Consider the following 27588-nt stretch of genomic DNA (forward strand, 5'->3'; position numbering starts at 1 on the left):
AATTTAAAACCCTCCAAAAAATGTTTCATGAACTCAGTACAATGATGCAGTACTTAGCAGGTCTTTGAATACATTTTCCAGAATGTAGCAGTATACTAGATGTTCTAAATTCAGGTTGTACAGGGGTCAGGAAGACAATATAAGTGAGTGGCATGGGACAAGGGTTACTGTGGTAAACTGGAGAGTACATGGCCCTTCCCAAATAAGCTGCCACCACTGGGTCCCACAGACTGATGCCAGGAAAGAACACAGGCTGCAGTGTAGCCAGAGTTTCTGACATTTAAAGCAAGGCAGAAATATGGACTTATTATGTGAAATTTCCTGATATTTTAGAATGATGGCTCCAATTTTTTTTACAACACCATATGGGCCAAACAAAACACACCCATATATAGAATTGTGACTTCAGGTCCATAGTGCATGCTTTCTGAACTTTTTCAGTAACAAAGTCTTGCCATCATTCTAACTGCTTACCTCTTTATTTGTAGAGCCCAGAATAATGTGAAATACTAGTGCAACTGAAGTAAAATTCATCTCAAAATTATATGACAGCTAGTCACTTTTAATCATTTTGCTGAAAAACCAAGTCCTGTTTACATCTCTAAGCATACTGGTTGGTAATAAAAGGAAAAATCTATTAGAATGAACAGAGAAGGCGTGAGGAAAAACTGAAGAAAAACACAATTTTAAGAACATAGTCAACTTTTAGACTCCAGAGCAACAAAATAATCCACATGTTGAAATTTGAGAACTTCATTGCCCCAACTAGTCCAACCTGGCTGTAAATTTCGAGCAAACAATTCCAAACATTCCCCCTCTGGCTTGATATAGTCTTTTAGAACCTCTGTCCAGAAAAAAAAAAGAGAAAATAACACGAAAATTATTATTAAGGAAGGAATCAATTTCCTTTAGCAGTAAAGAGTAGAAAAGCAGGGATGTTTCCTTTAAAAAAAAAAAAAAAGGCAAGTTAATTTCAAGGATTTCATCACAGGCTTTACTATTTATAGTTAGAAAGTCATTTGAAATAAACACCCTTGAGATTGGGAACAATACCATCAGCACTTTCAATAGTCCTGATTTATCAGTTTTCATTTGTAGATAAGAAATGAGGATTTTAACACCCACATGGGTAACTTTTCAGTCTTCCAACAATGCTGACATAGCTCCTGAGTACTAACTTAATTTATTTTTTAATAAATGTAATCCATGCATGAAAAAAAGTCTATAGGAACAATACAAAGACAACCCACTTTAAAAACTAAGATAAAACATAAGTCTCTGCAAAAACATACTTTAGTGTAAGAGTTGGAAACACAGAGAAATATTCAGAACATATATCTAACAAATAACTCTACCTCCTCAGCTATAACTTGGTAGTACTGAGAACACTCCTTCACTTCCAAATTACAGATCTTTCTTTACCTAAACTTTCACCATATTATTTCCACAGTTAAGTATTCCTTATTCAATGTATTCATAACTACTGAAAATTATATTTTGTTAGGAAAATGGCATCTCATCTATACCTTGGCTAAACAGCTGTGATCTACACTAACAGAAAAAAAGAGAATACCGTAGAAGCTTTTTTTTAAAGCACATGCTCATTTGAATAACAAATATTTAAATCAATTTAACCTTTATCACATTGCTGGTTAGCTATATTTTTTTGATATATGTATATTCTATGACAGGAACCGAGTATGAAAATAACGATTCAGGGATGAAAAGTCACTGGAACTGGCAAAATACAGTTCTTAATTGCTATATAAGACTGAGCTTGGAAGAAACCCATCAAATTCCCTTTAGCAATGATAAGGATTCCTTAGAAATACTTGATATAGGTTAGATGTGAAAGATAATATATTTAAAAATGTATATTTCATGTTCTTCAGATGATCTCACAGTAAAATAATTGTTCATTTGTCTGAAAGCACTGGTCCTGATTATCAAAAATCAAAGAATTTAAAGTATTCATTGTCTATAACTCACCAAACTCAAATCTGGGCTTTGATAGCTTCTAGGAGATGCTTACATGAGACTTCTAGTCCTTTCATAAGTATATAATTAAATGCTATTAAACTTGAGTGAGAAAAATTTCCCCAGAGTCTTAGAACAATAAACTTTTATATCACTTTTCCATTTTTGCCCCATGAATTCAATGCCTTACTGGCCTCAATTCACTTTTAATGTGGTCTAAGGTTATACTGAAGGCAAGGTTTTGTTTTCTTCTTTCTGCTTGTTCAGTTCTTTGGTACAAAGATGTTAGCAACTCTATTTTGGAATTTTAAACTGGAGTCTAAACTGGAATCAGCCAGTCGATAATGTTTACTATTTCTGAGGGACTTCCCTGGTGGTCCTGTGGGTAAGACTCTGTGCTCCCAATGCAGGGAGACCAGGTTTGATCCCTGGTCGGGGAACGAGATCCTGCATGCATGCTGCAACTAAGAAGCCTGCATGCCACAACTAAGACCTGGCACAGCCTAGATAAATAAATAAATAAAATTTTTTTTAATGTTTACTATTTCTGAGCACCCATTATAAGTGCTATGGGACGTAACAAAAGAAATAGATATCCATGTCTTCTAAGAGTTCACTAGCTAATAGAAAAAGATGGCCAGGTACTTGGAGTGGAAAAATACATAAAACCTAAACCCATTTATCACCTTCTACTTTATCAATGGAACACATTTCTGCATGGCTTTTTTCCTTTCTAGCTGAGAAACACAGAAAATCAAGGAGTAATGTTTTTGTACTGTTAACCACATATGTTTAATTTCAAAACAAAGCAAAAGAAATAGAGGCAAATTAATGGGAATATTTTATTCTTATTAATTTTAAATATCAATTTAAAAGAAAATGCAAGATCTTAAAATTTCTCATCACAGGAAAAAAATTTTGTAACCATGTATAGGCTTATTGTGATCAGTGAATATGTATATATATCTTGAATCACTATGTTGTACACCTGAAACTAATACAATGTTATATGTCAATTATCTCAATTTTAAAAAAGCAAATTCAAATGTATAAATTTAAATGTGAGTATGACAATATATATAAATAATTACATAACATCTGGCATTAGTAAAACATACTTGTAACTAATGGAGAGGAAGTAATTCATACATAGCCCGTCATTCCCCTTCTGCTTGGGAGCAAAGGGCATGGCTGGGGGAAAAGCGGCTCAAATGTCAGTGCATAAAATCTCATCAAACTATATTTAACTGTTCAGATATAAATTGTTGCGAGTAAAGTAGTAAAAAGGAGTAGAAATTCCTCTAAGGTACAATATGAAAAACAAAATTTTCATTCAAATACTTTTATTTCATGATTTTCCTACCTTAAATCTTTAAACTTAAAATATTATACATTTATGTTAGGTTATAAGCCATAGCTATTGTTGGCTTATGTTTCAGTCTATAGGAAGAAATTTCAAAACTTAAAAAGAGTAAATGTCTCATTTTGAAACAGAATATGCTTCCAATTTGGTGTTTTTTACATTTTGCAGTAGAAATAACTAATTAAAACATGTTAAAAGAAAAAAAATTGGTGTTTCTAAAAGCAAAAGAGAGAACATTTCATTTTGTGAATTGGCATAAAGCAGTTTAAGAACATTTACATGTAAAAGTTCTAAGCATTATATAGAGAACATGTATTATCCCAAATCCTAGGGTTATGATTCAGAGTAAAATACTATTTTATTTATTTTTATTTATTTTTAACATCTTTATTGGAGTATAATTGCTTTACAATGTTGTGTTAGTTTCTGCTGTATCACAAAGTGAATTAGCTACATATATACATATATCCCAATATCCCCTCCCTCTTGCACCTCCCTCCCACCCTCCCTATCCCACCCCTCTAGGTGGACACAAAGCACTGAGCTGATCTCTCTGTGCTATGCAGCTGCTTCCCACTAGCTATCTTACATTTGGTAGTGTATATATGTCCATGCCACTCTCTCACTTCAGAGTAAAATATACTGCAGAAATCTGCAAGTTGCTTTCTGATGGCTTTGTGTGGCTCTGTATCCAAAATACAGGCACTTGCTATCCAGTAACATGAACTCAAAAATAAAGGGTTATAAATACTTCTTGTCTACCAGTACTTAACCAAAACATAAGAATAACATATATTGAGTCACACAAGATCTCCCCCCCCAAAATCTAACTTTTCTTTTTAAATATTCTCAATGCTAAAAATGTGTTTGTGCTGCGCTCTACTGGGAACACAGCAGAACTGCACTTCATAACTACAGGCCATAATATGTACTAATTTTTATTAGTATTAATAAAAGACTAATTTTACTCACTATTTTATAAAACCTTATATTTTGTTTCTTTTTTGTTTGTTTGTTTTGCGGTACACGGGCCTCTCTGTTGTGGCCTCTCCCGTTTCAGAGCACAGGCTCCAGACGCGCAAGCTCAGCGGCCATGGCTCACGGGCCCAGCTGCTCCGCGGCATGTGGGATCCTCCCGGACCGGGGCACGAACCCGCATCCCCTGCACCGGCAGGCGGACTCTCAACCACTGTGCCACCAGGGAAGCCCTAAAACCTTATATCTTAAGACTACTCTTTAAACATAATCTATGTAAAATGAATTAAGAAATAGTTTATCATTTGGGAATGAAAGGTTTTTTGGGTCTGGCGCTTGGATTTTTAAAAGTAAAAAAATAAGCCCTAAGACAAACCCTAAATTAAGCTTTGGTACTCACCAAATGATAAAGAAAATTCAAATGAGAAGAATACAAATTAGATTTCCTCCAATGAGTATAACTGGTGGCAAACATAATTTTTTTCTCAAAGAACAGTACAGCTACACTTGTCAGTTAAGTCAAATGTTTACTGCATTAAAGAATCTATAACAGTCCAAAGTTTACAGGCAATTATTCACTAAGAATCCCTCTAAGTCAAAGAATGGATCAACAGGTAGACATCTGAACATTTCTCAAATGAATTAACACTAAAGACTCTCAGTATAAACAATTTAAGATAATAGAAATCTTAAATGCTACCAATAAGCATTCTCTTGGGAATTTGAATTCACCTTTCTATGTATCCTAGCTCATGAACTATCCCATATTCTGCAAAATCAGGTGATAAGCTGATAGCCTATAGTCTTCCTGAGTGGCAGCGTGAAAGTTTTGATTTAAGCCAGGACCACCAAATTAATAAAATATATATTTCTAAAGAAAAAATTTTAACAGTAAACTTTGAATGTCAAATTCAGTATCTCTCATATTCCTATTCCTATTACATTCCTATTTTTTTATTCTTTCACTTGAAAAATTTAGCATTTACTGATCTTCTACTATATGCTACAGAATTTCAAATATAAACAATCCTCACAACTCTGAAAGATTAAATATCATTATTCCCCCTTCAAATGTCGACTTTCAGGTGGAAAATTATTAGAGTAACTTGCTCAAGTAGCAGAACCAGGATTCAAACTCATGTTAGTCAATCTGAAAAGCTAAAGCTTTCCACTATTCCTCGCTGCTTAGCTTCATTAAATGATAGACATTATACTATAGCATTAAGACTAGTAAGAATTGCAGGCTGCAGCAATTACCTTTCCAATGGTTCAGAAAAGCAACACCAACTCAACATAAAACTGAGAGTGTCTACCAACTATCAAGGGAATTCTTGATAGTTGATCATCTCTCTGCTTTCTGCGCTCTTGGCTTTAGAGCCAGCAAGGGATAGAACCCTGAGAGTACAATAAAGCACCTAGCAGAACTAGTCCTCACATGCACCATCAGTCTTCATTCTGCTGAGGGCAGTGATGGGATAACAACCCAGTTAGTAAGGGGAACCTAAAAAGTGGCGAAGAGGAAAGGCTGAGGTAATGTAGGACTAATCTGCATGGGTGCACTGGGTGGTCACGCTGCTCCGTCTCCACTTCAACAGTGTTTTAACATAACAGACCCTTTTTCCAACCACCAACCACCCTCCAGACCCTTTTCCAGTTGCGACCTCCGGGACCAAACAACACCACTTTTGCGGTCAGCTCCTTAGTGCCACCCACGATGACCTCCCAGATTCGTGAGAATTATTCCACCCAAGTGGAGGGTGCGGTCGCCCACCTGGTGGACCTGCATCCGCGGGCCTGCTACACCTACCTCTCTCAGGGCTTCTGCTCCGAGCGCCACAACGCGGCTCTGGAGGGCCAGGGCCCTGCCTCCTTCAGCGGGTTGGCCCAGCACCTCTCCAAGATGCAAAACCAGTGTGGCAGCAGCGCCCTCTTCCGGGACATGCCGAAGCCCCCACAAGATGAGCGGGGCAAAGCCCTGGACGCCACAGAAGCTGCCATGGGCTCGGAGAAGAACCTGAACCAGGCCCTTTTGGGTTTGCATGCCCTGGGTTCTTCCCACACAGACCATCTCTGCGCCTTCCTGGGGAGCCACCTCCTGGATAAGGAGGTGAGACTTAAGAAGATGGATGACCACCTGACCAACCTCCGCAGGCTGGCCAGCCCCCAGCCAGGGCTAGGCGAGTACTTAGGACCAGTAGCCTTCGAGCCCAGTGGCCCTTGAAGGCCCGATTCCACCTCCTGGTCTCAGGGCCTCTGCCTGAGCCTCTCCCTGCTGCCACTAGGCAGCTATGTAACCGCCTGGAGCCCTCTCCCAAGCTACTGACCAATTGGAAACAATAAAGCTTTCTGTAGCAAAAAAAAAATCTATTCTCTATTCCATAAATTCTGCTATATGATTTTAGAATATTAATTAAAATAACATATATCTGATTTAATTTCCAAATTTCTAGACTATTCAAATACTATCAATACATTCAACCCTTTTGTCAATTTCACATAAGTCATAACTATTTTATAAAAACATACCAGCAAGAGGTGGCTTATGTGAGTGAAGCGTACAGGGCACACTGACAATTAACTTGTGATCTGGAATGGGGAGCTCTTTTACACCTGCATTCCTATTAAAACAGAACAAAAACGTAAATTATATTTTAGAGGACAATTTTTTACATATAAGCCACAGTTGCCTTGATTTTTTTTCAACTTTCCAATAGTATCTGAATTTATAATAAATTTAAGAATAGAAATAATGAAAATCAACAACCTAAGTATTAAGAAATTTCAGATAGTTTCCTTTTCTACAATAATGACTCTTACACATTAGATAAAGCAAAAGATAATATAAAATTTCATGTGCCGTACCATTCACACTTATCTCAGCCATTTTCAGATTTTCAAAAATGTAAAAATTAACAAAAACTAATGATCACTGTATTAATAACTTTTAAAAGCCTTAAAATCACTACATTTATACAATTTTGAAAAATCACCTTTCCTACCTTAATGGTAAAGCAGCTTTTTCTCGAACTCTTCCCAGTATAAGACCTTCGTAAGGCTTTTTGTGCGGAGAATCTAATGGGAACACAAACTCTCCTGAACTGGTGATCTGATGAAAAGGAGTCAAAAACAAAAACAACCCATACATCTGTAAATATCCAGGAAAAGGACTGGGTATTTTTTCCTACCACTATACAATTTTCACCAAAGAAAAATAAGTATTAAACCTCAAGGCTACCGCAGTCCAATAAAAATATAATGTGGGCCACAAGTTTAAGCCACACATGTAATTTAGATTTTCTAGTACCAACATTTAAAAAAGCAAAAAGAATGAGGCAAAATTAATTTTAATTGTATTTTAAGTTTTAAATAATTTTTAATTATTTTTAATTTAACCTATCTAAAATATTACCATTTCAATATGTAATCAATTCAAAATATTATGAGGTATGTTATATTCTTTCTTTCATACTAAGTCTTTTGAATCCAAAACACTTATATTTTACATTTAGCACCACGTCTCAATTTGGACTAGCCACATTTCAAGTGCTGAAGAGCTACATACTGCTAGTGACTACCATAATGGACAAGGCAGCTATGAAGGACTAAAAAATTTTAAGTATCATTTTATCATCTTGCACACAAAAACCTCTATTTTTCATTAAAATTTATTATTGGAAACCATGCCATCATTAATTCATTTATTTGTTCAAATAACATTTACCTATTACTGGCAATGTGACTAAGTCAATTACACTATTTTCCTTTACTTATAGGAAACAATGGCATTAAATACTGTCAGAGCTAAAATTAATAATGAAAGAAGCTCAGGGATTGATGAGATAGACAATACGTGGTCCAATTTCTTGGCATTATAAATCCAGAAATTCAATCTTATCATTTCATCCTGGAGTGATCAGACTCCCAAAGACTCACTTTAGCTAATCAAACTCAAAACACAATTTATAATAACAATATCAAATCATTAATTAAGCATGGAAGAAAATATTTTCACTATCAGAATATTCATATCTATTCTCTGTGGAACCCTTTACCCTATATCGAGGTATCTAAAAAACCAAGTCCTTTTATCACCTCTAGGGCCCACGAGAAACAGCATCTATTCCACACAGCACTGTATAAACACTGGCAAATTCTTATTCTTTGGATATCCTTTATACTCAATGCAGATTACTGCTTCTGATATAACAATATGTTCAATTACCTAATAAGTATTTCATAAAACATATTTTTGTTTTAAGCTATAGTCATATCATACCATCTCATAGAACTGATTACTACCAGAAATGAACAGTCTTAGTTTTCATGTATTAGCATTTTACTGGTTTTGATTTCAGAAGGTAACATTTTCGTGACTTTGGCCTCAGTCTCTGATTATAAAAGAACTGCCATAATAGACAGAGTGGAATGGAGTTTTATATTCCTGTTATGGTCCTACAGCAAATCAACCAAAGCTAAGCCCAAAGCACAACTGTAAAAGCAAAGACACAACTTAAGTGTTTGTTTGCCAAGTCTCACAAAATAGGTGCAAATAAATAATGTACACAGCTTTTAGAAGCTATTCCAGTACACTACAAAGTACACAAAGCACATAAAAATAGAACCTGTGTCTAAAATGAATATACAGTTATATAAATATTATATAAATGTTAAAACATTCAACCCATAATAACCTGGTTTACCTTTTTAAAATTTAGGAGGGGTTTTCTGGAATTCACCTGAGACAATGTATCTTTAAAAGGATGTCCAATGAACTCTGAACTGATGCCTTATATTTTTGTATTTTTTGGTATTTTTATACCAAGCAAAGATATTAAAGATCATTCAACCAATCCAAGAGTTGGAATCATTTCTTTCAAAAACAGGCACTGAGGAACTAAGTTAAGGTTTAAAGTATAAAAGGTCCTTGCTTCTAGCATTTTCCCAACTCTTCCACAGATTTCTTTGCTATCTCCCTCTCATCCCCAAAAACATAAGAAAAAAAGAAAGAAGGAAGGAAGGAAGGAAGAGAGGGAGGGAGGGAGGGAGGGAAGGAGGGAGGAAGGAAGGGAGGAAGGGAGGAAGGAGAAGAAAAAAGAAAGAAAGACAGAAGTCACAAAGGGCAGCTGAAATTTTGGATGAGTAAAGAGGAAGAAGATGAACAGTAAGACAATTTCTATGTTTAGTGATGGACAAATTCCCCAAAGTTTTTGTTTGTTGTTTCTTAAACTACAGACATCAGAGCTTTTTAAAATGTCATCCTGATATCTCCGAGTGATTTCTGAAGGCCAGCAGTTTGGGATTCTACTACAAAAATATACAGAACAAATAGGTTAAAAGTCTTGAGAATAAGAAGACAAAGGTATTTAGTAGCAAAGTAAACATTTTAATTAGACCATGTTGAAGGAGTAGAGCGGTGACATGTTAAGCATTAAAAAGTAGATGCTACCTTTATGTGACTTGTATGTCACACCTTATTAACAAATAAAGTTAACAAATACATTAACTTCTAAACTTACTTTTACCCAGTGCCATTCAGCAACTATCTCCACAGACCAAGAAGGGTAAAGCTCTTCCTTAACAAAACGTAGGTGCTTCTGTCTATTCGTCACCCAAGTAACAACAAGACAGTTTGGAGCAGCCAGCTTAGGGATAGGTATCTGCTTTATTTGCAGTGGTGATAAATAACTATATCTAAAAATAAACAAAAAAAAAATTAGCAAAATTTGCTGCGAAAAAGAAAAATAAGCAGGGAGAAGACCTGTATAACATTGACTCCACAAAGCTCCTATATTTATTTGTGCAACTAAATATGAAGCCACACTGACACCCAGTGGACACATTATTACAAGCAAGTCAGAAATAATATTTTTAGTTTTTACTAATTTAAAATGATGAAGCCATACTTCTTTATCATTTCTAAATGTATTACATTTCAGTAATTTTACTAATATTTTCTATACGCTTTTCTAACATTCAAAATTAAGCAAATATTATGGTTTGATAATCTGTACATTACAAAGGGACCCCATTAACATTCTTGAAACTACTATCTCAATATCCCACGAACATCTTCAGTCTATCATCTTGTTTCTTTCATCCTTCCCAATCAGTTCTACTGGGCTCTCTGAAACTCTCATGCTTTCATTACAAAAAAAAATTCTACAGTCTTGCACCTCCTGGCCGTTAGTAGTATGAAGTCTAGTTTCTCTTGCTAAAACACTACTTGCTCTACAATACCCCATCAAACCAATGTGGCCCTTTCTCCAGCACCCAACACACACAACAGGAAGAGGAGAGGTCAGTATTCTCCTAGCTCCCCTATTGCCAGTTCCAGGCTATCAGCCAGCTACCTTTGTGTAAAATCCCCTTCTCTTTGAGAAGTACGCTATCTAGCCTCCAATGTTCCTTATCGAACCTATTACATCCTCACTCTCCATATTCAATGAGGATTTAAGTTCTGAGATCCTTCTACCTCACCAACATAAATCGTGCCAGTATCCTGGGCAATTTCAAAGCACAGGCTAAATAATGTACACACTCACCTATTCTTCCCCTAAATAAATACAATTGCATTCACCCCACTTCAATAATTCCGAGTGGCCAAAACCTGGACGTTGGCATCACTCAAACTTGCTCCATTTCTGAAACCGTATACACTGATCTCTGGCCATTACTTTTTTTTTTTTTTACATCTTTATTGGAGTATAATTGCTTTACAATGTTGTGTTAGTTTCTGCTGTACAACAAAGTGAATCAGCTATAAGTATACATATATCACCATATCCCCTCCCTCTTGAGCCTCCCTCCCATCCTCCGTATCCCACCCCTCTAGGTGGTCACAAAGCACTGAGCTGATCTCCCTGTGCTATGTGGCTGCTTCCCACTAGCTATCTATTTTACATTTGGTAGTGTATGTATATGTCAATGCTACTCTCTCACTTCGTCCCAGCTTCCCCTTCCCCCGACCGTGTCCTCAAGCCCATTCTCTATGCTGTGTCTTTATTCATGCCCTGCCACTAGGTTCACCAGTACCGTTTTTCTAGATTCCATATACATGCATTAGCATACAGTATTTGTTTTTCTCTTTCTGACTTACTTCACTCCGTATGACAGATTCTAGGTCCATCCACCTCATTACAAATAACTCAATTGTGTTCCTTTTTATGACTGAGTAATATTCCATTGTATATATGTACTACATCTTCTTTATCCATTCATCTGTTGATGGACACTTAGGTTGCTTCCATGACCTGGCTATTGTAAATAGTGCTGCAATGAACACTGTGGTACATGTATCTTTTTGAATTAAGGTTTTCTCAGGGTATATGCCCAGCAGTGAGATTGCTGGGTCATATGGCAGTTCTATTTTTAGTTTTTTAAGGAACCTCCATACTGTTCTCCATAGTGGCTGTATCAATTTACATTCCCACCAACAGTGCAGGAGGGTTCCCTTTTCTCCACTCCCTCTCCAGCATTTATTGTTTCTAGACTTTCTGATGATTGGCCATTACCTCTTCTCAGTCACCAATTCTTTGACTTTATCAAAGCATTCAGTCAGTGCCCCATTCCTCCACTTTACTGAGTCTATCAGTTTCTTCCTGCCCACACTTTCTCCTCTTCCTCACATACTACCAACCACCAATCACTCCTCTGCCTTCTCACTACACCCCTAACTCCAATCTCCCCTTTACTCTTTCACCCCATAACTCCTGCAAACCTCCAATCTTAAATTCAATTCAATTTCAACACAATTCAATTCAACTTCTTCATATGGAAAAAATCAGGTGGAGAAAAATGCTAAACTGAAGAATTGGCTCAATTAAGTCCATTCTTAGGTTCTCAAAACTACTCATCAATTCTTTTACTTATCCTTGGTCAACTACTACAAACCTTCATCTCTTTTCAAGTCTCGCCCAAACTCACTCTTTGTAGATGAAGTTAACGCATATATTAAAAAAAAAAAAAGCCATCGGACTGCTTCAACTACCTAACCCTCTCCCGCCTGGTTATACGCTTTCACTTACCCATTGCTATACATTTCCTCTTAAAGGATAGCATGGCTTCATATATTTAAAGCTTATCCCTCCAGCTGTGTTCTCTTACTCTCATCTTCTAGTCTATTAGTGATGCTAATTACTCCCCTCCTGTATTTTCAACCTCTCTAGTAGTTCCTTACCATCAGCCTATAAATATGCTTATACTATACACTTTTCCTTTCTTTTCTTTTTTTTCTTTTTTTTTTGGTTAGTTTTTCTATATACTATATACTTTTAAAGGGAAGAAGAGGAGAGAAGACTTGGGCAGGGGGAGGGTGGAGAAGGGAGAAAGAAAAGAAGAGAAGAAAAAATAACAGAAAAGAAAAAAGGGAGAAATACCCTCAGTTAGGTCTCCTGTCTACAGCTAAACTAAGGACTGGCCTAACCAGATAATGCATAGTAATCTCCTTTTCTTAGCAGCCTTAATTCCATTTGCAATTTTAATTCCCCTTTTCCATGTAACCTAACATATTCACAAATTCCAGGGATTAGGACAAGGGCATGGAGACAGGTGTGGGGGGAGGGGGGACAACAGTATTCTACCTACCACAGATGCTAAAACTGGTAACAAGATATTTACATATATCACAGTATCGCCCTATATGATTTCCTTTTTTTCTAATAAAGGAAAATTAGAAAATTAAAAAGGAAAATTAATTACCTATTTTGATAATTACATTATGATTATATAAGAAAATATTAATATATTTGTTTTTAAGAATACAGAATAAAATATTCCAGAGTAACTTACTTCTTCCTAAATAATTTATTCTCATACAGTTCAGAAAAAAATTATATATACATAGATATCTACACACATGCACAAATACACACATATAGAGAATAGCTACAGGAATTCTTTGTATGATCCTTGAAACTTTAAGAGAAAAAAGTCCAATTATTGGTACAGCTCATAAACAAAAAGCATAAAAAGATAATTGTGGAGAAGAAATTTCATACGAACTTTAAGTCAAGGTAATAGGAACTGTTCAGTCTAGAAAATCTAAGAGAGAGGAAATACAACTGAAGACATTCACTAGAACTAGAGGGAAAAACTTTTTTAAAAAGCTATTAAAAGGGAATGTCATCTTACTAACTAATTGAACTTATCGCTCTAAAAGGTTACATAAACGAAATGGCATAAATAAAAACAAATTTCAGAATGAAGTAGACCAATTCATTCATAGCAGTATTAAGGAATACTGTACTTTGGCACATATTTCTAAACTTTAGAATTTGATATCAAAGAAGGCAAAAATGTTGCCTTTTGGTGTTATAGAAACATCCCTGAACTGGACAGTCAGTAACCTTAATCATTAATAAATATATTACTTTTAACATTCTTAACCTACATCTACATATAGTTCTAGTTCAAGAGAATTATCTACCTAAGGGAATTAAAATCTTAAAACGAAAGTGTTTTAGTAGTTTCAGACAATCTATTATCATAAAGTAATGCTTTTAGCATATGTAACTAGAATGTACAAAGGACAATAGCTTTGAGAAAGTATATCTAATAGATAAATTATTTATACTTACCTGTTACTTCTTTTAACTGATTTGTTCTGCCATGGTGGATCTATCACAATTACATCATATGTTTTCTTACCTGAAAACAAAGAGACAATTTCAGAAAATATCTTCTATACGTATCACTTTAAAAACTAAACATGTTCTGAGACTTCCTGGCGGTACAGTGGTTGGGACTCTGCACTTCCATTGCAGGGGGCATGGGTTCCATCCCTAGTTGGGGAACTAAGATCCCACATGCCACATGGCAAAAAAAAAAACTAAACATGTTCTTCAACAATGAAGTGCATTCACTACAGACACAAATATACTGGAATGCAAGAAAAGGATTTGTGGCATTTATTCAAATAATTTATCTAAAATAATTAAGAGATTCCCCTTATAATTTAGTACCTCTGGGATTTTAACATAATTTCACCTATTGCAGAGACTTCCTAAAAATAACTACAGCTCCCTTAGCTAGACAACAATGATTTATAAATGTCCTATAAGTCTTGGTAGCCATATTAACTTGGTCCTTTCAAGCCTAGATAGGGTAGGTGTGGGTTTTTTGCTTTTGTTTTTCAACTTTTTACATGAAATAAAACTTGTCTTTTAACTGACATATTGACCACAACAAAATGTCCCCAATAGTCTACTAGTGTCCTTTTCTCTGGACCAGGATCACACATTGCATTCAGTTGCCATGTCTCCTAAATTTCCTCCAATCTGGAAAAGTTCCTCAGTCTTTCTTTGTCTTTTATGACCTTGATACTTTTGAAGACTACTGGCTAGTCATTTTATAGAATGTCCCTCAAGTTTGGGTTTGGTATTTCCTCGTGATTAAATTTAGGTTCTTTATTTTTGGCAAGAGTATCACCATGCCATTATCAGGAAACACAGTGTCAAAATGTCTCATTATTAGTGATACTACCTTTGATCATTTGGTTAAAATGCTGTCAGCCAGGTTTCTCCAGTTTTACTTTTGTAATTAATAAGTATTTTGCAGGGAGATATTTTAAGACTGTGCAAATATCCTGCATCTCATCTTTTCATCCACTATTTTGACACCCAAATACTATGATGTGTGCCAAATGGAAATTTTCTAGTTACATCATTCTACCTACATTTATTAATTGGAATTTTACTGTGAGGAAGAGCTGTCCCTTTTCCTTTTATAAACAGAGGTATATTTTTGTAAATGTACAATCTCATAAGTGATCAAAAGAATGCAAATTAAAATAAGGAAGTGATGGTTTTTAAACTATTAGAGTAACAAAGATCAAAAAGAATGGGGAAAAAAATGTTCAAATACAGCATGATTTTCTCATTAATTTGTTATCTTGTCATTTACCCTGAAGAATTTATGACACTGTGACATGAATAACCAATCATTTATAAGACGGTTTGAAAGTAATTAAATAAAGCTTTTCATTAATAAGCTATGTTATGTTAATAATGTAAAATTTTGCTTAAAAATGTCCAAATAACATTAAACAGCAGATTAAATTCAATTTGGTCAATATACCTCTTATCTACATCATCCCTTAGAATATTATAATAGTTATAATTTGTTAGAAACATAAATCACTGAGCTAAGCTCATGATGCAGATTATCTCATCTAATCCCCAAAATTACCCTTGGAAGTAGGTATTATCATATCCATTTTATAGACTAGGAAACTGAGGCTCAGTTTTGTGAAGTGCCTAAAGACTCACAGTTAAGCTTCAGAATCTAAATTCAAATTCAGGTGTATGTGACTCTGGACTTAAATATCTAAATTCTTAACTTTATACAGGAAAATATTTTGAGAAACTTTAGATAATAAACTTGAACAGTAGCTTAAAATGTAACCTAAAAGGCTAGGAATGGTTTGGGAATTAACATTTGTATATGAAGTGTTTCTACTTTGCTATGAATAAAAGCTAAATAAAGTTATTTGGTCAACCCCAACTGTACCCTGAATTCCTAAGTACAGAACAGTAACTATGTTTACTCTCTTGGGGACTAGTTAAGTTTTTGACCATTTGTTTGTAATAAGAATTTTTTTAATTTTTAAGACAGAAGTCAGCACTTTAAAATTGAATTTAAAAGAAAAATACCCTGAGAAAATTGTTTACCCTATCACAAAATGCTGGTGCTCATTCAACATTCAGACTTGTTCTTGACTTCGGAGGCCACAAAAAAATTATCTTTTTCTAATAATAAACATAATAATTACTTACAGCTCAGAAGCGGGTACATACAAGAAATGTCAGACAAAAGAAAACTGCTTTTTGGTGGCAGCAGGTATTTCTGTCCCATTAAAGTAATCATTTTTGTAAAGCTAGAGTTGTTTTCAACAATCCGTGAAAATAAATCCTGCTCTGTAACAGATATATCATCTTCCATCAATTGTAACGTCTGAAGTTCCATTTCATTCAGAGAAGGCAAATGCTTTGCCATTTCACATAATTCTGACAAATTGCAGGTATCAAGTGGTAAAGTAATGGGCTCACTATACTTGTCCCGTTTTTCATAAAGTGGATGAAGAAAGCCACTTTTGAGACCTTCTTGGATTAACTGTGAAGATCCATCCAAAATCAGCCCCCTGATCTGTAAAAGAATTTTTTTAAGTACATTAAAAAGTCACTAAAAAATAAATAAAAAGTCACTGACATTAAAACAATTTTCTAAATAATAAAGTTCCTACTATGCTTTGAATATTTCAACTCTTGGATTAAAATCAACATTCTTAATGCTTACAGGAAAATAACTTTATCCAACAAAAAGAGAAAGTGTGAATATACCTTTGAAATGGTATTTCTTAACCGTGGAATGAAACAAATCTCATAAACTCACTGAAAATTAACTAACCAAACAATATATTGAATACATAGAAAATGTATCCTTAAAACTTTATACGATAAATTTGATAATGTTTCTAAAAGAAAGTGGAAAAAAAAAAAAGTGGAATTTCTAATTTATAAAAAGAATTAAGGGAATTCCCTGGCAGTCCAGTGGTTAGGTCTCCATGCTTTCACTGCCAAGGGCATGAGTTCAATCCCTGGTCGGGGAACTAAGATCCCGCAAGCTGTGCAGTGTGGCCAAAAAAAAAAAGAATTAAGTTTAAATCACATTTAATCTTAAATTTTTCTAGTAACTTAATTTTTTACATATTTATTTATTTACTTATTTGGCTGCGCCGGGTCTTAGTTGCAGCATGCAGGATCTTCACTGCAGCATGTGAGATCTTTAGTTGCAGCATGTGGGATCTAGTTCCCTGACCAGGGATTGAACCCAGGCCCCTTGCATTGGGAGCATGGAGTCTTAGCCACTGGACCACCAGGGAAGTCCCCCTAGTAATTTAATTTTAAAATAAATATACCTTTGATTTTATAAAATATAGCTTGAATTGTAAAAAAAAAAAGAAAAAGAAAAAAATTAACTCTATAAAATGAATATATAAACAAAGGTTTTCAATAATACAACCAAAATAATTATAAAATTAAAAGCCAAGTTCTGCTTCTGGACAAGATGGAGTACCTTTAATCTGAAATTACTTTTAAAAAATTATTTTTAAAAAACGGTTTTCAGACCTTGGATGGATGTCAAGCAGTGTAGAACAGTAGTCCCTAAAAAAGGAGAAACGAGTTGCTCCAGCTTACCGCCTTGAGAAAGTTTCTAGGTAGCAGTACAGGAAAGAGACCCATTCAGAGCCCAACAATCTCTCTGAGTTAAGGAAATACAGCTGGGAGTCTGGAAAGGCCAAGGCAGCCAGAGTTTGCAGGGAAGGATACCAGAGAGGAGAGAGCTGCAGAGGGTCAAGTCTCCAGCTGAGTAGTGATCAGCACATGTATGTGATGAAATACCCAAGGTCAGGGAAAGAACCAGATAAAATGATCAGAGGGAGAAATCTCCAGAGTTCACACAGGGCTTGTACAGCCCTTTTTTTTTTTTTTTTTTTTTTTTTTTTGCAATACGTGGGCCTCTCACTGCTGTGGCCTCTCCCGTTGCGGAGCACAGGCTCTGGACGCGCAGGCTCAGCAGCCATGGCTCACGGGCCCAGCCGCTCCACGGCATGTGGGATCTTCCCGGACTGGGGCATGAACCCGTGTCCCCTGCATCAGCAGGCGGACTCTCAACCACTGCACCACCAGGGAAGCCCGTGCAGCCCATTTTTAAAGATTAGGAAAAAAAAGTAGAAAGGGATATTAAGGCACTCATTATAACCATTTTCATATGTTCAAAAATGTAAAGAAAAAAATGAACCTGTTAAGAAGAGATAGGGAAACTATAAGAAAAGACCAAATTGAGTGTCTAGAAATTAAAAACTACAATGCACAAGTGAAAAATACACTACATTGGAATTACAGCAGATTAGACACTGAAGAAGAAAAGGTTAATGCACTTGAAAACAACGCAATAAAAGCACCCAAAATGAAGGGGACAGAAAATATATTTAAGGAGACAACAGCCAAAAATTTCTAAATTTGCTGAAGACTATGTATTCACAGATCCAAGAAGATCAACAAATGGAGGAGGAGGAGGAAGAGGAGGAAGAGAAAACTACATTAAGGAACATCACAATTAAATTGCTGAAAATGCTCAAAGCAGCCAGAGACTTCCACTTCCAACCAAGATGGAGCAATAGGGACAAAAGCTTTCAAGACACTGGACATCAGGCAACAAAGGAGAGTGAAAGAAATCATAGGTAAGCCCTATGACTGCCCCAGCTAACTGCCTGGAGATTTTCCAAGGCACAGGAAGAATCTGAGCAGAGTCTAGAAGAAATCCAGAGTTAAGGAGACAGAGCTGAGAATATGGGGATGCCAAGACAGAGTACCCAGGAGAGTATCAGAGAGGAAAGAGCTGTACAGAGAGAACTCTGTATATCTGCAGGTAGTCACACTGGAGAAATTCCCCTAAATACTGATCACTCCAAGTGTGTGGGGGAACTATCCAAGGCCAAGAAAAGAATCATCCAAGAGGACTAAAAGAAACAGTGTCTTGAGCTCTCACAGGGCCAAGAATAGTACTTGTTTCCAACACTCAGACCAGAAAACATCATGATTCACAGGACAATTGGGGGACATTTCACCACGGGTCTCGCTGTGTGAGCAGAGGCACTGATAGCTTTTGTTCCAGAATAAATTTTCAAGGTGTTGGTTTGTAACCTCAAGAGCTTCCCAGATGAAATCTGAAACTGGCCCCTGTACACAGAGGGCAAGGAGAGACCAAAGAAAAGAGGCAGACCACTCTAGATGGGAAGATGGCAGGTTTAACAACAAGAGAACTTACAAACGAGGCTTGTCTTGGGAGGCTGCAAGACAAGTAGATCTCTGTACCTGTCGCCCAGAATCCTAAAAGTTTATACAGCGTTCTTAACTGGGTTCAGTCACATACACAGTCCAGATCGTCTCAACAACAGCTTACTCTCTCAAGGCTATGTCCTTGAAAACAGCTCCCACTGTGGGAACGGTGGGCAGAGTGTACAGTCCAAAGACAAAGGAGGGGTGAGGAGCCTCCAAGTGTCCAGGTCAACCAGTGGTCATATCCTCAAGATCAGTTCCTCCAACACAAGGATATTCATATAGCATGGAAGACGGAGATCATGTCTCCCTCCAAGCCAGAAGGCAGATCTGTTTGCTGTCCAGGTTAATAAAGGCTCACTCTGGGACAAAAGGCTGGACAGGTTTGTTTGCAACCCATTTTAAAAAACTGGGGTTCCCTAACCTTAGGGTTCTTTAGCTATGAACCAAATTTACTGCATGCAGAGCATACACCGAGGCTCCTTGGCATCGTCCCCATGGAGTACAAGGGAAGTCTGTGAACAAAAAGTATATGTTTCCTGCTATGCAGGGAGCAATAAACTCCTTATTTAATAAAATCTTAGGTCTAAATCTATTTTAATAAAATCTGAGACCTAAACTTGCTAGCTTGTTAGCTTCCAAATAGAGTAAAATCTCAGACATTTCATCCCAGTTCTTGACAGGGGTATTGGGTAGATAACAGATTTTGTGTCAGTAAAAAGGAATAATCAGCCTTAGTCTAAAAACATCATTCTAAACTCACCTAAGAAAAATCTACCCAGTAATTGATAGACCAATTAAACCAAAAATCTCTAAAGATACAGAAGTTCTGAACAACACTACCAACTTAACCTGACATTCATAGAACACTGCATCCAACAACTATAGAATACGTATTCAAAAATACATTAAAAATAGCACACAATACAGTCACAAAGGTAATTCATATGCTGGACTATAAAGAAAGGCTCAATAAATTTAAAAGGATTGAGATCATCAGAGTATATTCTTATACCCCAACGGATTTAAGTTAGAAATCAGTAACAAGAAGATATCAAGATAAACCCCAAATATCTGGGAATGAAACAGCAGACTTCTAAATAATTCATATAGGTCAAAGATAAAATCACAGAGGAAATTAGAAAATATTTTGAAGTGAATGAAAGTGAAAATACAAAATATCAAAATATGTGGAATGCAACTAAAGCAATGATTCAAGGCAACCTTATAGCTTTAAGTGCTTATATTAAAAAAAATCTAAATTCACTGACAAAAGCTTCTACTTTAAGAAGTTAGAAAAATAGCAAAGTAAACCAAAAGGAAGAAAATAATAGAGAACAGATATCAACAAAATAGAAAATAGATAGACAGTAAAGAAAATTAATTAAGTTAAAAGCTGGTTCTTTGAATATACTTGACATCAATTCATGTGTCTAATAAGGGGTTGATATCCAGAATATAAAAGAACTCCTAGGGAATTCGCTGGCCCAGGCTTTCGCTGCCAAGGGTGCAGGTCCAATCCCTGGTCAGGGAACTAAGATCCCAAAAGCCGTGCACCGTGGCCAAAAAAAAGAACAAAACTCAATAACAACAACAAAAACCCAATTTAAAAATGAGTGAAGGACATGAATAGGGACATGAACAGACATTTCTCCAAAAAAGACATACAAACGGCCAACAGCACATAAAAATATGCTCAACATCATAAATCATCAGAAAAATGCAAATCAAAACCACAGTGAAACACCACTCACACCCATTAGAATGGCTGTTAAAAAAACAAAAACAGAAAGTAAGTGCTGACATGGATATGGAGAAACTGGAAACCCTTATGCATTGCTGGTGGCAATGTAAAATGGTACAACCACTGTGGAAGACAATAAGGCAGTTCCTCAAAAAATTAGAACTATCATATGATCCAATAATTCCACTTCTGGGTATATTCCCAAAAAAACTGAAAGCAGGGACTGGAACTGATATTTGTACGCTCATGTTCATAGCAGCATTATTCACAATAGCTAAAAGGTGGAAACATCCCAAATGTCCATTAACAAAAAAATATATAAATAGGCACTTCCCTGTTGGGGGAAAATAAAAATCATTCAGGAGATAATGGTGATAGTTACAAAACAATGTGAATGTACTCAGTACAACTGAATTGTACACCTAAAAATGGTTAAAGTGGTAAATTTTATTTTATGTATATTTTGCCACAGTAAAAAAAAAAAAAAAAAAAAAAGCTACAAAAAAAAGCTGGTTCTTTGAAAAAACAACAACAACAAAACAACAAGCCCCTAGCAAGAAAAGGAAAGAATACAAATCACCAACATCAGGAATGAAAAAGGGCATCACGTATCATCACAAATCCTACAGACATTAAAAGCATGATAAGAGAATACTATGAACAACTTCATGCCAATAAATTTGACAAGTTGGATGAAACAGACAAATTTCTTAGAAAATACAACTTGCCAAAATTGACATAAGCAAAAGCAGAAAATCTGAAAATCTCTGTTATCTATTAAAGAACCTTATATTATTCCTAAAAACCTTCCCCAAAAGGAAACGCCAGGCCTAGATAATTTCACTGGTGAATTAATTCAAATACTCAAGGATGAAAAACCACTGATCCTATGAAAACTTCAACGAAGAATGTATAGCAGATGGATATATATGGATGTATAGCAAATGAAAAGATTCTCAACATTATTAGTCATTAAGGAAATGCAAGTTAAAACCTCAATAAAATACCACTACACACTTAAAAGAATTCCTAAAATCAAAAATCTGATGATATCAATGCTAGTGAGGATATGAAGCAAAGAGAGTTCTTATACTTTGATGGTGGGAAATGCAAAACAGTACAACTACTTTGGAAAGCAATTTGGCATTTTTTTATGGAGATAAATATAACATTAACCATCAAACCAAAAATACCATTCCAACATGGAAATTTAAAACTCTATTACAAACAACTCTTAAGCAAATCTCTAGAAAACCATGATATATCAAAGAAATTTCACATCATGACAATTACAACACAACATATCAGAACCTATGGTATGCTGCAGTGCCCCAAGAAAAAAAATCATAACATTGAATACTTCCATCAAAAAAAAAAAAGAAGAAAAAAAAATGAACTAAGACAACTCAAAAAGTCAAAAAAAAGAAAAAAACAGAAGGAATAAATTAAAATGGATTAAAGCAGAAATAAGTTAGACATTTTTAAGGTAAATTAATTTCAAAAACAACTAATAAATTAGGCAAAGCATTAGCTAATCTATCAAGGAAAAGGAAGTAAACATAAATAGTGAAGGCAAAATAACCACAGAAACAGACTATTCATAAACAAATTTGAAAAATTAGATGAAATGGATAATATTCTAAGATAACATAATTTACCAAGATTAACTACAAAAGAATTTTTTTAATCTAAAATTGATTTCCAAAGAGGAAAAAGGAAAAGCTGTCAAAGAAGTATCCCCACAAAAAAAGCAACATACTGAGATGGATGCAAAGGGGAGTTCTACCAAACTTTTAAAGAACAGATTACTCCAGAGAATTGGGGAGAAAAAAGAAAAACTTCCAACTTCCAACACTGAAATATGTAAATATCTGTATATAATTATATATATAAAACAAAAAAATTAAATATATCAGACCAATCTCACTTACGACTGTTCCAAATAAAATAGTAGCAAACAAAATCCAGCAGAACATTTAAAAAATAATACATCATGGTCATTTGGAATATATACTACAAATGTAAGGTTTACATATGATTAAAAATCAAAGGAAAATATTAGGAGAAAAATCATCCATTCAATCTCCATAGATGCTTTAAAAACATTTGATAAAATTCAGTAACCACAGTTGATAATAACACTCAATAAATAAGAATACACAGAAACTTCTTTAACATGATATTTCCAACTCAGCCCAAAACCCAGTGGAGAGGAAATCATCTCCTACAAAGTCAGGGACAAGGATAGATATTCTCACAAACGTTACTTAATATTGTATCATATTTTCCAGCCTATACAATTAGAGAAGATAAATAAATTAGGGATATAATAATTATAGAGGTGTAAGTAAAACTATTAATATTTGCAAGAGTTATAATTATTACCTGAAAAATCAAGACATTCAATTTTTTTAAATTAATGCTAGATATATATAAAGAAAATTTTACAGAATAACAACAGAAACTTAAACAAATGGAAAGACACATTTATGTTTTGGAGTAGGATCACAACATCTTAAAGATGCTAATAGTAAACGTTTATAAATTTGATTGCCATAAAAATTTCAACAGGTTAGTTTTTCTAACCAGACACTAAAATTGATCCTAAAATTCATGTGGGAAAATAAACAAAAAGCCCAGGAAAATTCTGTAAAAAGTAGCAATGATAAGATGGCCCAGGGTGGGGGGTGGGGGGGGTGGAGGGTGGGGAATAAGTAACTACCACATAAGATATTAAAACATATTCACATTATAAAATCTCAAAAGAGATTGGCAAATAAATAGTGAGACAAACAAGTAAGACTTAAAGTCCAGAAATAGGGCTTCCCTGGTGGCGCAGTGGTTGAGAGTCCGCCTGCCAAGGCAGGGGATGCGGGTTCGTGCCCCGGTCCGGGAGGATCCCACATGCCACGGAGCATCCCACATGCCGCGGAGCGGCTGGGCCCGTGAGCCATGGCCGCTGAGCCTGCGCGTCCGGAGCCTGTGCTCCGCAACGGGAGAGGCCACAACAGTGAGAGGCCCGCGTACCGCAAAAAAAAAAAAAAAAAAGTCCAGAAATAAACTCAAATACTTATGTGAATTTAGTATATCAAGCATCTCATATAAGGAGGGAAAAACTACATGAATAATGGTAGGACATATAGGTAGTCAACTGGATCCATACCTCACACTGTATACCAGGATAAAGTCTAAATGGATCAAGATATAAATTTGAAATAAAATCATAAATGTTCTAGAATAAAACATAGGAAATTATTTTAAAACCTTAAAGAAGGAATACTTCTCTAATTATGATTCCAAAATTCAGAAGTCGTAAAAGAAAAAAATGATAAATTCAACTAAATGAAAATATAATATTGTCTGCATGGCGAAACCAAAACCAAAAAAAAATCATAATTAAAATTAAAATGACAAACTGGGAAAAATATACTTGTAATTTACATAATCGACAAAGACCTAATTTCCCCAGCATATAAAGAGCTCCTATAAATCAGTAAGAAAAAGAACAATCCAATTTTTTTAAGTATGCAAAGGAAACAAACAGTTCACATAAGAGAAATACAAATGAATTTTAAACATACATTACAATGCTTAACTACATTCATAATAAGAAATGCAAATTAAAGCCATACTAAAATACTATTTTTCAACAATTAGACTGGCAAACATCAAAAACTATAATATACTGTAATGGTGAGGATGTGGGAAAACAGGCAAAAGTATACATTTCTAGTGTGCTAATAAGATGATACAAACTCCATAGCAGCAATTTGGCAGTATCTATCAAAATGTTCAAACCCTCTGACCCAGAAATTTGACTTGTCGAAATTTATCCTGCAGATACCACACATAAACATAGAAAATGACATGTGTATACTATACCTAAATGTCAGCAATTAAAGATTAAGTAAATAAAAGTAGGAAAGACAATGAGATCTAAAACAATTTGAACCCTCTGTTTCCTCTCATTTCTTTAACTCCCAGATCTCAGTAACCTCTAAGTTCTAGAAATACATCCTTCATATTATTCACTTTCTTCTGCCACTATCTTAAGTTGTTTTACCTACTGACAGTAGGCTTTTATAACTCAGAAAATTTCTGGACTTAACCAATATAGCATAAGTTTACTTATGTTAAATATGTAAATGAGAAGTACATGAGATTTTAATAAAAATTGGTTTAAATTGTCCATTACAATAAAAGTAATGATAAATCACTCCAGTGTTAAATTCTAACCTTGATCAAAATGACTGCTTGAGGGACTTCCCTGGTGGTGCAGTGGTTAAGAATTTGCCTGCCAATGCAGGGGACACGAGTTCAAGTCCTGGACCAGGAAGATCCCACATGCCGCAGAGCAAGTAAGCCTGTGCACCACAACTACTGAGCCTGTGCTCTAGAGCCCGTGAGCCACAACTACTGAGCCCGCAAGCCACAACTACTGAGCCCGCGAGCCACAACTAGTGAAGCCCGCACACATAGAGCCCATGCTCCGCAACAAGAGAAGCCACTGCAATGAGATGCCTGTGCACCATAGTGAAGAGTAGCCCTGGCCCGCCACAACTAGAGAAAGTCCGGCAGCAGCAATTAAAACCCAACACAGCCAAAAGTAAATATAAATAGATAAATAATAATTTTTTAAAAAATGACTGATTTTTAAGAACATCCTTATTTACGTTGTCCTTTTATTTATACTAGTTCACATTAACCTTCCAAAGTCATCAATGAATATTTTACACCGTACCTTTGTATGGTATTCCATAGCATCCAATTCACCTTGATTGAAAACAACACATCTCTTACGCTTCTAAAGAGTAAATTACAGGGAAAAAAATTATGTGGCCATGATCAAAATAATGATATTTTGAAATATATTAGTACTTCCTTTTTCATCACATTTTCCATATTGTGTATCTCATTCTTTAAGAGGTAATACCTACTGCAAAGAGTATGGACTGGGGAGGTAAGATTTCCCAAATAATAATTATTATTATTATTACAAACTTAATGGGTGATAAAAGGCCATGTAGGCATTATCTACTATTAGTAAGAACTAGTATGACATAATAAAATGGCACTGACATCCATAGAACACAAGGAAACTGTGACACTGTATAAGAGTCACCAGTGTCATCTATCAGTTGATATATGGTATAATTATTCTGAACTTTCTTAATTTCTACAACAAAAACAATTTGCAATGTACTTTTAATAGATCTTTATGTGTAATCTGAGGATTAGGTATAAATAAGATATATTAACACTGTCCTACATCTAACAACTCCATAGCAAAGAACATGTAAGTCTGCAATATAGAGCAGGGACTTTGTACTTTTCATTGCTGAAATCTCAGTGCCTACATGGTGGCATAACTCCTAGCAGGCTAACAACAAAAGTTCTTTGGCTGAATAAATACATGGACTCTCTATTACTTTCCTTATTCTAATTCTCAACACGCTTTCTTATTTAGTATCTTTCTTCCCCACTCAGTTGTAAGATCTAAAAAGGCAGAGATTATATTTATCTTGTTTCATCACTCCTTGTACAACAGCACATAGAAAGATCTGAAACATTTATTGGGTGAATAACGAATGTAATTCCTATCTCTAACAAAGAAAATGTTAATATGATCTATCTGAAATGGACTTTGTATAATCACCTCTGAGCTCTTCAAATACATAAAAAGTATTCATGCATAATTTATTTGACTATATGGCACTCTCAAAACTTTTGATTGCACCAATGTGTATACAAATATATATATTTTAAGAATATATATTTTCCATAGTAGCTGTCTAGTTTTATCACTAGAAACTTTTCAAAAATATCACCCTTCTTCCAAACATTTATTATACAAGCTTATCCCCAAAGGATAAATCTCTAAAATTCCCCCTTTATACTGCTTTAGAATTTTACAGAGAAACATATTTTTGAGCAAAAATAGGTGTAAAAACATGCAATTAATACGAAAACCTAGGCAGACAGAGTTTCTTTTTTTGTTACTTAGTTTTGTTTGTTTAATTTACAGAGCATTCACTTTTGAATCAACTTTGCTTACTTCTGAAATATGCAAATTTGGTCTTCTAAGAATGGTAGAATGTTAGCAAAAAGTTAAAAATCACTCTGGATGTGCTAAAGTCTTATTATGCTTTATTGACTATTCTTTATACTTAGTAAATCACAAGATATTTGAGATGCTGGAATAATAAATTTGTGTTCTCTGTAGAAAAATTTAAATTTCTTAAAACTTATTACCTTCCCACTAACAGAAATGGAGATTTCTTTCTTAACATCATTTACTAGATCTTCCTTTTCATTACTTTGTTGGCATTCTTTGTGAATATCAGAAGTTATATAAGGTTTGGTGACATCAAACAGTTCAGATCGAAAAACATATTTTTGTATGAGCATTTCACAATTTCCTCCATCATCATTTTCTGGCTTAGTGGTAGAAGCAATACAGGTAGCAGAGGCTCCAAAAGAGGACATAGAATCCATGTGAAGAGTATCAAGGTGAACAGAAGAAATAGGCTCATTTTTACTGCAACAAGGCTCATGATGCTGGTGAAGTTCATAACTTATCTTGTTAATGAAAGAAAGATGATCCAGTAACCATCCTGGCGATAGCTCACGCACCACAGACATTCTTCCTTTAAAACAAACAAACACCTCTGAGAATTAGACACTAGAAGTAA

The 27588-nt window shown here is 35.1% G+C and overlaps 1 protein-coding gene across 2 annotated transcripts; it reads right to left on the minus strand.

Annotated features, from left to right (window-relative positions):
* METTL4 (methyltransferase 4, N6-adenosine) lies at positions 1-27538 on the minus strand. Of its 2 annotated transcripts, XM_065890002.1 has the most exons (8): positions 27149-27538; positions 25638-25700; positions 16087-16456; positions 13891-13960; positions 9832-10006; positions 7315-7421; positions 6842-6933; positions 1-844 (listed from the first exon to the last, which is right to left on the minus strand). In XM_065890002.1, exons 1-8 carry the CDS (start codon positions 27536-27538, stop codon positions 699-701), a joined length of 1413 nt encoding a protein of 470 aa, XP_065746074.1. In that variant the 3' UTR covers positions 1-698. The 2 variants fall into 2 exon arrangements, with proteins under 2 accessions (XP_065746074.1, XP_065746075.1); XM_065890003.1 differs by lacking the exon at positions 6842-6933 and having other exon boundaries at positions 766-844.
* Positions 27539-27588: the final 50 nt, after the last annotated feature.

This window comes from Phocoena phocoena, chromosome 13 (genome assembly GCF_963924675.1).
Source record: "Phocoena phocoena chromosome 13, mPhoPho1.1, whole genome shotgun sequence".
Taxonomy (NCBI): Eukaryota; Metazoa; Chordata; class Mammalia; order Artiodactyla; family Phocoenidae; genus Phocoena; species Phocoena phocoena.

Bases quoted from the DNA above. Each gene is read 5' to 3' on its own strand.
- METTL4 (XM_065890002.1), bottom strand. From the start codon at position 27,538: ATGTCTGTGGTGCGTGAGCTATCGCCAGGATGGTTACTGGATCATCTT. The intron at 25,701-27,148 runs GTAATAAGTTTT...TTTACTCTTTAG, and splicing joins CCATTTCTGTTAGTGGGAAG to AAGCGTAAGAGATGTGTTGT. The intron at 13,961-16,086 runs GTAAGTAATTAT...CTTTGTTTTCAG, and splicing joins TATGTACCCGCTTCTGAGCT to GTAAGAAAACATATGATGTA.